Here is a 12,204-nt window from a genome sequence, read left to right on the forward strand (position 1 = left end):
GTTGGGGATGGAATGTGCTGCCTGGGAGAGTTGTTGGGGATGGAAAGTGCTGCCTGGGAGAGTTGTTGGGGATGGAATGTGCTGCCTGGGAGAGTTGTCGGGGTTTGGAATGTGCTGCCTGGGAGAGTTGTTGGGGTTTGGACTGCGCTGCCTGGGAGAGTTGTTGGGGATGGAATGTGCTGCCTGGGAGAGTTGTTGGGGTTTGGAATGTGCTGCCTGGGAGAGTTGTTGGGGTTTGGAATGTGCTGCCTGGGAGAGTTGTTGGGGTTTGGAATGTGCTGCCTGGGAGTGTTGTTGGGGATGGAATGTGCTGCCTGGGAGAGTTGTTGGGGTGTGGAATGCCCTGCCTGGGGGAGTTGTTGGGGATGGAATGTGCTGCCTGGGAGAGTTGTTGGGGATGGAATGTGCTGCCTTGGAGAGTTGTTGGGGATGGAATGTGCTGCCTGGGAGAGTTGTTGGGGTTTGGAATGTGCTGCCTGGGAGAGTTGTTGGGGATGGAATGTGCTGCCTGGGAGAGTTGTTGGGGATGGAATGTGCTGCCTGGGAGAGTTGTTGGGGTTTGGAATGTGCTGCCTGGGAGAGTTGTTGGGGATGGAATGTGCTGCCTGGGAGAGTTGTTGGGGTTTGGAATGTGCTGCCTGGGAGAGTTGTTGGGGTTTGGAATGCGCTGTCTGGGAGAGTTGTTGGGGTTCGGACTGCGCTGCCTGGGAGAGTTGTTGGGGTTTGGAATGTGCTGCCTGGGAGAGTTGTTGGGGTTTGGAATGTGCTGCCTGGGAGAGTTGTTGGGGATGGAATGTGCTGCCTGGGAGAGTTGTTGGGGTTTGGAATGTGCTGCCTGGGAGAGTTGTTGGGGTTTGGAATGCGCTGTCTGGGAGAGTTGTTGGGGTTCGGACTGCGCTGCCTGGGAGAGTTGTTGGGGTTTGGAATGCGCTGTCTGGGAGAGTTGTTGGGGTTCGGACTGCGCTGCCTGGGAGAGTTGTTGGGGTTTGGAATGTGCTGCCTGGGAGAGTTGTTGGGGATGGAATGTGCTGCCTGGGAGAGTTGTTGGGGATGGAATGTGCTGCCTGGGAGAGTTGTTGGGGTTTGGAATGTGCTGCCTGGGAGAGTTGTTGGGGATTGGAATGTGCTGCCTGGGAGAGTTGTTGGGGATGGAATGTGCTGCCTGGGAGAGTTGTTGGGGATGGAATGTGCTGCCTGGGAGAGTTGTTGGGGATGGAATGCGCTGCCTGGGAGAGTTGTTGGGGATGGAATGTGCTGCCTGGGAGAGTTGTTGGGGTTTGGAATGTGCTGCCTGGGAGTGTTGTTGGGGATGGAATGTGCTGCCTGGGAGAGTTGTTGGGGATGGAATGTGCTGCCTGGGAGAGTTGTCGGGGTTTGGAATGTGCTGCCTGGGAGAGTTGTTGGGGTTTGGAATGTGCTGCCTGGGAGAGTTGTTGGGGATGGAATGTGCTGCCTGGGGGAGTCGTTGGGGTTTGGAATGTGCTGCCTGGGAGAGTTGTTGAGGTTTAGAATGCGCTGCCTGGGAGAGTTGTTGGGGTGTGGAATGCCCTGCCTGGGGGAGTTGTTGGGGGTGGAATGTGTTGCCTGGGAGAGTTGTTGGGGATGGAATGTGCTGCCTTGGAGAGTTGTTGGGGATGGAATGTGCTGCCTGGGAGAGTTGTTGGGGTTTGGAATGTGCTGCCTGGGAGAGTTGTTGGGGATGGAATGTGCTGCCTGGGAGAGTTGTTGGGGTTTGGAATGTGCTGCCTGGGAGAGTTGTTGGGGTTTGGAATGCGCTGTCTGGGAGAGTTGTTGGGGTTCGGACTGCGCTGCCTGGGAGAGTTGTTGGGGTTTGGAATGTGCTGCCTGGGAGAGTTGTTGGGGTTTGGAATGTGCTGCCTGGGAGAGTTGTTGGGGATGGAATGTACTGCCTGGGAGAGTTGTTGGGGTTTGGAATGTGCTGCCTGGGAGAGTTGTTGGGGTTTGGAATGCGCTGTCTGGGAGAGTTGTTGGGGTTCGGACTGCGCTGCCTGGGAGAGTTGTTGGGGTTTGGAATGCGCTGTCTGGGAGAGTTGTTGGGGTTCGGACTGCGCTGCCTGGGAGAGTTGTTGGGGATGGAATGTGCTGCCTGGGAGAGTTGTTGGGGTTTGGAATGTGCTGCCTGGGAGATTTGTTGGGGTTTGGAATGTGCTGCCTGGGAGAGTGTTTGGGATTTGGAATGTGCTGCCTGGGAGAGTTATTGGGGTTTGGAATGTGCTGCCTGGGAGAGTTGTTGGGGATGGAATGTGCTGCCTGGGAGAGTTGTTGGGGATGGAATGTGATGCCTGGGCGAGTTGTTGGGGATGGAATGCGCTGCCTGGGAGAGTTGTTGGGGATGGAATGTGCTGCCTGGGAGAGTTGTTGGGGTTTGGAATGTGCTGCCTGGGAGAGTTGTTGGGGATGGAATGTGCTGCCTGGGAGAGTTGTTGGGGTTTGGAATGTGCTGCCTTGGAGAGTTGTTGGGGTTTGGAATGTGCTGCCTGGGAGAGTTGTTGGGGTTTGGAATGTGCTGCCTGGGAGAGTTGTTGGGGTTTGGAATGTGCTGCCTTGGAGAGTTGTTGGGGTTTGGAATGTGCTGCCTGGGAGAGTTATTGGGGTTTGGAATGTGCTGTCTGGGAGAGTTGTTGGGGATGGAATGTGCTGCCTGGGAGAGTTGTTGGGGTTTGGAATGTGCTGCCTGGGAGAGTTGTTGGGGTTTGGAATGTGCTGCCTGGCAGAGTTGTTGGGGATGGAATGTGCTGCCTGGGAGAGTTGTTGGGGATGGAATGTGCTGCCTGGGAGAGTTGTTGGGGTTTGGAATGTGCTGCCTGGGAGAGTTGTTGGGGATGGAATGTGCTGCCTGGGAGAGTTGTTGGGGATGGAATGTGCTGCCTGGGAGAGTTGTTGGGGATGGAATGCGCTGCCTGGGAGAGTTGTTGGGGATGGAATGTGCTGCCTGGGAGAGTTGTTGGGGATGGAAAGTGCTGCCTGGGAGAGTTGTTGGGGATGGAATGTGCTGCCTGGGAGAGTTGTCGGGGTTTGGAATGTGCTGCCTGGGAGAGTTGTTGGGGTTTGGACTGCGCTGCCTGGGAGAGTTGTTGGGGATGGAATGTGCTGCCTGGGAGAGTTGTTGGGGTTTGGAATGTGCTGCCTGGGAGAGTTGTTGGGGTTTGGAATGTGCTGCCTGGGAGAGTTGTTGGGGTTTGGAATGTGCTGCCTGGGAGTGTTGTTGGGGATGGAATGTGCTGCCTGGGAGAGTTGTTGGGGTGTGGAATGCCCTGCCTGGGGGAGTTGTTGGGGATGGAATGTGCTGCCTGGGAGAGTTGTTGGGGATGGAATGTGCTGCCTTGGAGAGTTGTTGGGGATGGAATGTGCTGCCTGGGAGAGTTGTTGGGGTTTGGAATGTGCTGCCTGGGAGAGTTGTTGGGGATGGAATGTGCTGCCTGGGAGAGTTGTTGGGGATGGAATGTGCTGCCTGGGAGAGTTGTTGGGGTTTGGAATGTGCTGCCTGGGAGAGTTGTTGGGGATGGAATGTGCTGCCTGGGAGAGTTGTTGGGGTTTGGAATGTGCTGCCTGGGAGAGTTGTTGGGGTTTGGAATGCGCTGTCTGGGAGAGTTGTTGGGGTTCGGACTGCGCTGCCTGGGAGAGTTGTTGGGGTTTGGAATGTGCTGCCTGGGAGAGTTGTTGGGGTTTGGAATGTGCTGCCTGGGAGAGTTGTTGGGGATGGAATGTGCTGCCTGGGAGAGTTGTTGGGGTTTGGAATGTGCTGCCTGGGAGAGTTGTTGGGGTTTGGAATGCGCTGTCTGGGAGAGTTGTTGGGGTTCGGACTGCGCTGCCTGGGAGAGTTGTTGGGGTTTGGAATGCGCTGTCTGGGAGAGTTGTTGGGGTTCGGACTGCGCTGCCTGGGAGAGTTGTTGGGGTTTGGAATGTGCTGCCTGGGAGAGTTGTTGGGGATGGAATGTGCTGCCTGGGAGAGTTGTTGGGGATGGAATGTGCTGCCTGGGAGAGTTGTTGGGGTTTGGAATGTGCTGCCTGGGAGAGTTGTTGGGGATTGGAATGTGCTGCCTGGGAGAGTTGTTGGGGATGGAATGTGCTGCCTGGGAGAGTTGTTGGGGATGGAATGTGCTGCCTGGGAGAGTTGTTGGGGATGGAATGCGCTGCCTGGGAGAGTTGTTGGGGATGGAATGTGCTGCCTGGGAGAGTTGTTGGGGTTTGGAATGTGCTGCCTGGGAGTGTTGTTGGGGATGGAATGTGCTGCCTGGGAGAGTTGTTGGGGATGGAATGTGCTGCCTGGGAGAGTTGTCGGGGTTTGGAATGTGCTGCCTGGGAGAGTTGTTGGGGTTTGGAATGTGCTGCCTGGGAGAGTTGTTGGGGATGGAATGTGCTGCCTGGGGGAGTCGTTGGGGTTTGGAATGTGCTGCCTGGGAGAGTTGTTGAGGTTTAGAATGCGCTGCCTGGGAGAGTTGTTGGGGTGTGGAATGCCCTGCCTGGGGGAGTTGTTGGGGGTGGAATGTGCTGCCTGGGAGAGTTGTTGGGGATGGAATGTGCTGCCTTGGAGAGTTGTTGGGGATGGAATGTGCTGCCTGGGAGAGTTGTTGGGGTTTGGAATGTGCTGCCTGGGAGAGTTGTTGGGGATGGAATGTGCTGCCTGGGAGAGTTGTTGGGGTTTGGAATGTGCTGCCTGGGAGAGTTGTTGGGGTTTGGAATGCGCTGTCTGGGAGAGTTGTTGGGGTTCGGACTGCGCTGCCTGGGAGAGTTGTTGGGGTTTGGAATGTGCTGCCTGGGAGAGTTGTTGGGGTTTGGAATGTGCTGCCTGGGAGAGTTGTTGGGGATGGAATGTACTGCCTGGGAGAGTTGTTGGGGTTTGGAATGTGCTGCCTGGGAGAGTTGTTGGGGTTTGGAATGCGCTGTCTGGGAGAGTTGTTGGGGTTCGGACTGCGCTGCCTGGGAGAGTTGTTGGGGTTTGGAATGCGCTGTCTGGGAGAGTTGTTGGGGTTCGGACTGCGCTGCCTGGGAGAGTTGTTGGGGATGGAATGTGCTGCCTGGGAGAGTTGTTGGGGTTTGGAATGTGCTGCCTGGGAGATTTGTTGGGGTTTGGAATGTGCTGCCTGGGAGAGTGTTTGGGATTTGGAATGTGCTGCCTGGGAGAGTTATTGGGGTTTGGAATGTGCTGCCTGGGAGAGTTGTTGGGGATGGAATGTGCTGCCTGGGAGAGTTGTTGGGGATGGAATGTGATGCCTGGGCGAGTTGTTGGGGATGGAATGCGCTGCCTGGGAGAGTTGTTGGGGATGGAATGTGCTGCCTGGGAGAGTTGTTGGGGTTTGGAATGTGCTGCCTGGGAGAGTTGTTGGGGATGGAATGTGCTGCCTGGGAGAGTTGTTGGGGATGGAATGTGCTGCCTGGGAGAGTTGTTGGGGTTTGGAATGTGCTGCCTTGGAGAGTTGTTGGGGTTTGGAATGTGCTGCCTGGGAGAGTTGTTGGGGTTTGGAATGTGCTGCCTGGGAGAGTTGTTGGGGTTTGGAATGTGCTGCCTTGGAGAGTTGTTGGGGTTTGGAATGTGCTGCCTGGGAGAGTTATTGGGGTTTGGAATGTGCTGTCTGGGAGAGTTGTTGGGGATGGAATGTGCTGCCTGGGAGAGTTGTTGGGGTTTGGAATGTGCTGCCTGGGAGAGTTGTTGGGGTTTGGAATGTGCTGCCTGGCAGAGTTGTTGGGGATGGGATGTGCTGCCTGGGAGAGTTGTTGGGGTTTGGAATGTGCTGCCTGGGAGAGTTGTTGGGGTTTGGAATGCGCTGCCTGGGAGAGTTGTCGGGGTTTGGAATGTGCTGCCTGGGAGAGTTGTTGGGGTTTGGAATGTGCTGCCTGGGAGAGTTGTTGGGGATGGAATGTGCTGCCTGGGAGAGTTGTTGGGGTTTGGAATGTGCTACCTGGGAGAGTTGCTGGGGTTTGGAATGTGCTGCCTGGGAGAGTTGTTGGGGATGGAATGCGCTGCCTGGGAGAGTTGTTGGGGATGGAATGTGCTGCCTGGGAGAGTTGTTGGGGTTTGGAATGCGCTGCCTGGGAGAGTTGTTGGGGTTTGGAATGCGCTGCCTGGGAGAGTTATTGGGGTTTGGAATGTGCTGCCTGGGAGAGTTGTTGGGGTTTGGAATGCGCTGCCTGGGAGAGTGATGGAGGTGGATTCCACCGGAGGTTTCAAAAGACAGCTGGATATATATTTGAAAGCGATGAATTTAGAGGGCGACAGAGATAGGGCTGTGGAATGGGATGAGCAAGGTTGCTCTTTTGGGAGCTGGTGCAGACACGATGGGCCGAATGGCCTCCTTGTGTGCTGTAAAATTCCATGATTCTCTGGTGAGGTCAGGTTGCACAGATATGGTCGTATTTCCTTTAGTTTAGAATGTTAAGGAGTGATCTAATTAAGGTGTTTGAAATTATGAAAGGCTTCAGCAAGGGTAACTAGAGAAAATCTACTTGCTCTAGTGAAACCCACAATCTTGAATTAACAGCTCGACCATTCAGAAATTGAATTCGGAAATACTTTTCACACAAAGGATAGTGAAACAGGAAGGCTCTCTCCAATCAGCTGTTGGTACTGGGTCAATTGAACAGTTTAAAGCTGAAACAGAGAAATCTTTCCAAATTCCGCAATACTTTGCATTTATTTTGGAAGATTATTAAGAGCTCGGACTTAAAGATGGGTAAATAGAGCTGGAGTACAGTTTAGCTATGATCCAAATGAATGGTGAAACAGGTTTGAGGGGCTGAATTGCCCGTTCATATGGATATGTGACTAAACAAGAACAAAGAACAAAGAAAAGTACAGCAAAGGAACAGGCCCTTCGGCCCTCCAAGCCCGTGCCGACCATGCTGCCCGTCTAAACTAAAATCTTCTACACTTCCGGGGTCCGTATCCCTCTATTCCCATCCTATTCATGTATTTGTCAAGATGTCCCTTAAATGTCACTATCGTCCCTGCTTCCACCACCTCCTCCGGCAGGCAGCGAGTTCCAGGCACCCACTACCCTCTGTGTAAAAAACTTTCCTCGTACATCTCCTCTAAACCTTGCCCCTCGCACCTTAAACCTATGCCCCCGAGTAATTGACCCCTCTACCCTGGGGAAAAGTCTCTGACTATCCACTCTGTCTATGCCCCTCATAATTTTGTAGACCTCTATCAGGTCGCCCCTCAACCTCCGTCGTTCCAGTGAGAACAAGACAAGTTTATTCAACTACTCCTCATAGCTAATGCCCTCCATACCAGGCAACATCCTGGTAAATCTCTTCTGCACCCTCTCTAAAGCCTCCACATCCTTCTGGTAGTGTGGCGACCAGAATTGAACACTATACTCCCAAGTGTGGCCTAACTAAGGTTCTATACAGCTGCAACATGACTTGCCAATTCTTATACTCAATGCCCCGGCCAATGAAGGCAAGCATGCCGTATGCCTTGTTGACTACCTTCCCCACCTGTGTTTCCCTTTCAGTGACCTGTGGACCTGTACACCAAGAATTCGCTGACTGTCGATACTCTTGAGGGTTCTACCATTCACTGTATATTCCCTACCTGCATTAGACCTTCCAAAATGCATTACCTCACATTTTTCCCGATTAAACTCCATCTGCCATCTCTCCGCCCAAGTCTCCAAATGATCTAAATCCTGCTGTATCCTCTGACAGTCCTCATCCCTATCCGCAATTCCACCAATCTTTGTGTCGACTGCAAACTTACTAATCAGACCAGTTACATTTTCATCCAAATCATTTGTATATACTACGTACAGCAAAGGTCCCAGCACTGATCCCTGCGGAACACCACTAGTCACAGCCCTCCAATCAGAAAAGCACCCTTCCATTGCTACTCTCTGCCTTCTATGACCTAGCCAGTTCTATATCCATCTTGCCAGCTCACCTCTGATCCCGTGTGACTTCACCTTTTGTACCAGTCTGCCATGAGGGACCTTGTCAAAGGCCTTACTGAAGTCCATATACACAACATCCACTGCCCGACCTGTATCAACCATCTCTGTGACCCCCTCAAAAAACTCTATCAAGTTAGTGAGACATGACCTCCCCTTCACAAAACCAAGCTGCCTCTCGCTAATATGACCCCTTGCTTCCAAATCGGAGTAGATCCTGTCTCGAACAATTCTCTCCAGTAATTTCCCTACCACTGACGTAAGGCTCACCGGCCTGTAGTTCCCTGGATTATCCTTGCTACACTTCATAAACAAAGGAACAACATTGGCTATTCTCCAGACCTCCGGGACATCACCTGAAGACAGTGAGGATCCAAAGATTTCTGTCAAGGCCTCAGCAATTTCCTCTCTCGCCTCCTTCAGTATTCTGGGGTAGATCCCGTCAGGCCCTGGGGACTTATCTACCTTAATATTTTTCAAGACGGCCAGCACCTGGTCCTTTTGGATCTCAATGTGACCCAGGCTATCTACACATCCTTCTCCAGACTCAACATCCACCAATTCCTTCTCTTTGGTGAATACTGATGCAAAATATTCATTTAGTACCTCGCCCATTTCCTCTGGCTCCACACATAGATTCCCTCCCCTATCCTTCAGTGGGCCAACCCTTTCCCTGGCTACCCTCTTGCTTTTTATGTACGTGTAAAAAGCCTTGGGATTTTCCTTCACCCTATTTGCCAATTACTTTTCGTGACCCCTTTTTGCCCTCCTGACTCCTTGCTTAAGTTCTTTCATACATTCCTTATATTCCACACAGGCTTCGTCTGTTCCCAGCCTTCAAGCCCTGTCAAATGGCTCCTTTTTCTTTTTGACGAGGCCTACAATATCTCTTGTTATCCAAGGTTCCCGGAATTTGCCATATTTATCCTTCTTCCGCACAGGAACATGCCGGTCCTGAATTCCTTTCAACTGACATTTGAAAGCCTCCCACATGTCAGATGTTGATTTACCCTCAAACATCCGCCCCCAATCTAGGTTCTTCAGTTCCCGCCTAATGTGGTTATAATTAGCTTTTCCCCAATTTAGCCTGGCTCCTGATGTCCAATGCCTTTGCTGTACCGTGACAATGTTGTGTTTGACGCTTCGCTGATGGTCCAGTGATGAGGCTCCCTGGCAGCTTCCGTTTCAGCAGTCAATTTTAAACTGGGGGCATTCAAAATCGTTGACTCTTAAATTTTCAGCTCAATGTTATTCTGATATATTTCAGCCCTGCCATCAGGAACTTCCAAAACAATTTTTAAAATCCTTGTAAACGGGGAAGAGGATACACTCTTTGAAAATAATAGAGTTTCATTGATGCATAAAGCAGTATTTATACCGTACAGTGCGGTTAGATAGCTCTTTGCTGGGATGGGTGTGAGATTGAATTGTAAACTCAACAGTTCTGATTTCTTTGACAGCCTACGACATTCTTGTGGTTCCTTGTTGATAGAATTTGGATGGAGTTCTGTCAAACCTTTGCTATAACCTGGCTGCAGGACTGGTGAAAATACTGGACCAATGACCATTAAGGGCATTTCCCGAGGATTTCCACTAAAGTTACATTGGACAATTGGTTGGACCTGTACGGAAATTGTAGACATTAATGTCCTCGCTCACACAAATCTAAAACTACTCAGTTTGTTCAAATCTTAAACTCTCAACCCGTTATTGACCATTATATCAAGAATAATAAAATCAATCATTTTGCACAAAAGATCAGGAAACGTTACATTGTTGTAAGTTAAATTGGTTATATTTTCAAAGTGCTTTGAATTCAGACATACCCCAAAACAAAAGAACCCATACCAATTCTTCACAATTGGTGCACACAGAGAGCAGTACCATTGGGCCAATGCTGCAATGAAGAGGAATGTTTACGAGGAACTTTCAATGTAGTTTTATTTGGCCACATGGTGATGACTGGGAGCATTTCACAGTAACTTCATTGCAGCCTGAATGTAAGCCTACTTGTGACAATAAAGATTATTATAATTATTATTACATTAATAAAACAGTTAAAGCCAAACAGGACTTTTTATGACTACCACAATTTGTCTAACAGTTCTTCAATATTGTTATTTTAGCAACTGGTTGGATTTTCAGGTGAGAGGAACTTCATTGAACAGAGCATTGCAGTGTTGGGATCGAAGTCTCCAGGAGAATAAAAGTTCACGAGTGCCTGTGAGAAACTGTTCCTTCCATTTAATCGATCAGTGTCGGTTGCCCCATTGTAACCCCACGTGCCCACCTCTCCGTGACCAGGTCACAGGTCAGGAAGTCAACATGATTCAGCTCCTGATGAACATGGGCTTTGATGTTCAAAGAATAGCACAGCAGCTTGGAATGGAACCCACTCACCTGCTGGGAATGCTTAGTAATGGAGGTTAAAGTCTTAAAACTCATTTCAGTTGCTCAGAAAAATGTATCTTCGTCTGTGTGTTAATATTTACAGTGAAAACCATGGATCTTAGACACGGCATTGCCCGGTTAACAAAGCTGGAATTTTGAATTAGCATGCTCAATTATTCAGAATGTATTCCAGTTCAGCATAACTATATATTTCTAACCTGGCATTGCTCAAAGCGTTGGTTTAACTCCGTTACTGCCAAGTCTGTTCCTTGGCGAAGTGATGGATTTCATTTCTACTGACCATTTCTGTAAAATGTATTCTTGAATATCAATCAAAGGTTTGATCATTTCTAATTTCTAGAACATCAGCAAAGTGACACATAAATGAGTAAAATGAAATCACATTAGTTTTCCGAATGGTTTAACACGTCTGCGTGTTACCAACAGTTAAAGGGGTTAAACAAGAGATCCATTGTTGTCACATTTACTGCCATCTATTCTGTTGCTGCTGTTTGTATTTAAATTGAAGGAAAAATGACTATTGCAATTGGTTTTATTATTTGTTTGCCTGAGTTACAATAAACTGGTTTGTTATTCTCTAAAGAGCCGTTCGGTGAGTATTATGTTAAAACAGATTCATCAGTTAAAAGTATGATTATTTCGACACCTCACATATGTTAGCCAGAAATATGTAAATATCAGGGATTCCCAAATTAAGTTTGTAGCCGGCACGTTAAGGCGTGAATTGAGACAAACTGAATCCTCTGTCTTTCATTAAAAAAAAGGGATTTAACTTCTGTGTGTAAAGTTCGAGAAAGCCTCTTTTACTAAACTGGCAGTAACAATTTTTTATAACTTCACATATGGGGAGAATATATGGTAGTGAAAATTTAAATATACAATCAATGGGCATATCGGAGATAATTGCTTTCTAAAACAATAGGCGGGATACTCCGTTAGCCGACGCCAAAATCGGGAGAGGTGATTGGACAGAGAATCGGTTTGACGGCAAATTGCAATGCTCCAGCACCTTGATAACGGTGCCAACGGGTTCCGGAACGCATGTTCACCTGATACCGTTTACATATCATTAGTGGGCCCGATCTGGTATTCTGCGGGGCCTACGCGATTCACCGCCTCCTTGGGCCGAGTTCACTTGTGCTTTTAAAAACCAGCGTGGCGGCTGCTGAGGGAGAGAGAGGACTGACGGAAGGTGTCCAACATCGCCATCATTTACTGACAGTTGTGCCGGTGGTTGGGGGGGGGGGGCTTCTCTGCCAGGGCCGGGGTGAGTAGTGGGGGGGTGGCCAGGAGGTGGACTGTGGGATTGGGGGGGGGGGGACAGGCATGGAAAACCATTGCCACAGCGGGAAAGGCAGCCAAGCAGCTGCGCACACCACTGATTGCCCACTTTGAATCTTCTGCCACAGATCGTATAGGTGTCCCCCCAGGGCACCCCCCTGGATACCCTCTGGCCCCAGCCGACCCATCAGCTATGTGGGCACGCTCCAGCACAACCTTGTTGGCTGGGATGAGTGTGTGTGGGGAGTGTAATGTGTGTGTGCGGCTGGGATGAGTGTGTGTGGGGAGTGTAATGTGTATGCGGCTGGGGTGAGTGTGTGTGGGGAGTGTAATGTGTGTGTGCGGCTGGGATGAGTGTGTGTGGGGAGTGTAATGTGTGTGTGCGGCTGGGATGAGCGTGTGGGGAGTGTAATGTGTATGTGGGGCTGGGTAGAGCGTGTGTGGGGAGTGTAATGTGTGTGTGAGGCTGGGATGAGTGTGTGTGGGGAGTGTAATGTGTATGTGCGGCTGGGATGAGTGTGTGTGGGGAGTGCAGTGTGTATGAGCGGCTGGGATGAGTGTGTGTGGGGAGTGTAATGTGTATGTGGGGCTGGGTAGAGCG

General features: G+C 50.4%; 1 protein-coding gene across 1 annotated transcript in view; it reads left to right on the forward strand.

Moving 5' to 3' along the window:
- The window catches only part of LOC119978922 (palmitoleoyl-protein carboxylesterase notum1a-like), an 89,722-nt gene extending 78,818 nt beyond the window's left edge, over positions 1-10,904 (forward strand). Inside the window, exon 7 of the mRNA XM_038820854.1 lies at positions 10,037-10,904. Coding sequence (XP_038676782.1) covers positions 10,037-10,340 — 304 coding nt within the window. The 3' untranslated portion in view covers positions 10,341-10,904. The remainder of the gene's footprint in view (positions 1-10,036) is intronic.
- The last annotated feature ends 1,300 nt before the right edge of the window (positions 10,905-12,204 follow it).

This window comes from Scyliorhinus canicula, chromosome 15 (assembly GCF_902713615.1).
Source record: "Scyliorhinus canicula chromosome 15, sScyCan1.1, whole genome shotgun sequence".
NCBI lineage: Eukaryota > Metazoa > Chordata > Chondrichthyes > Carcharhiniformes > Scyliorhinidae > Scyliorhinus > Scyliorhinus canicula.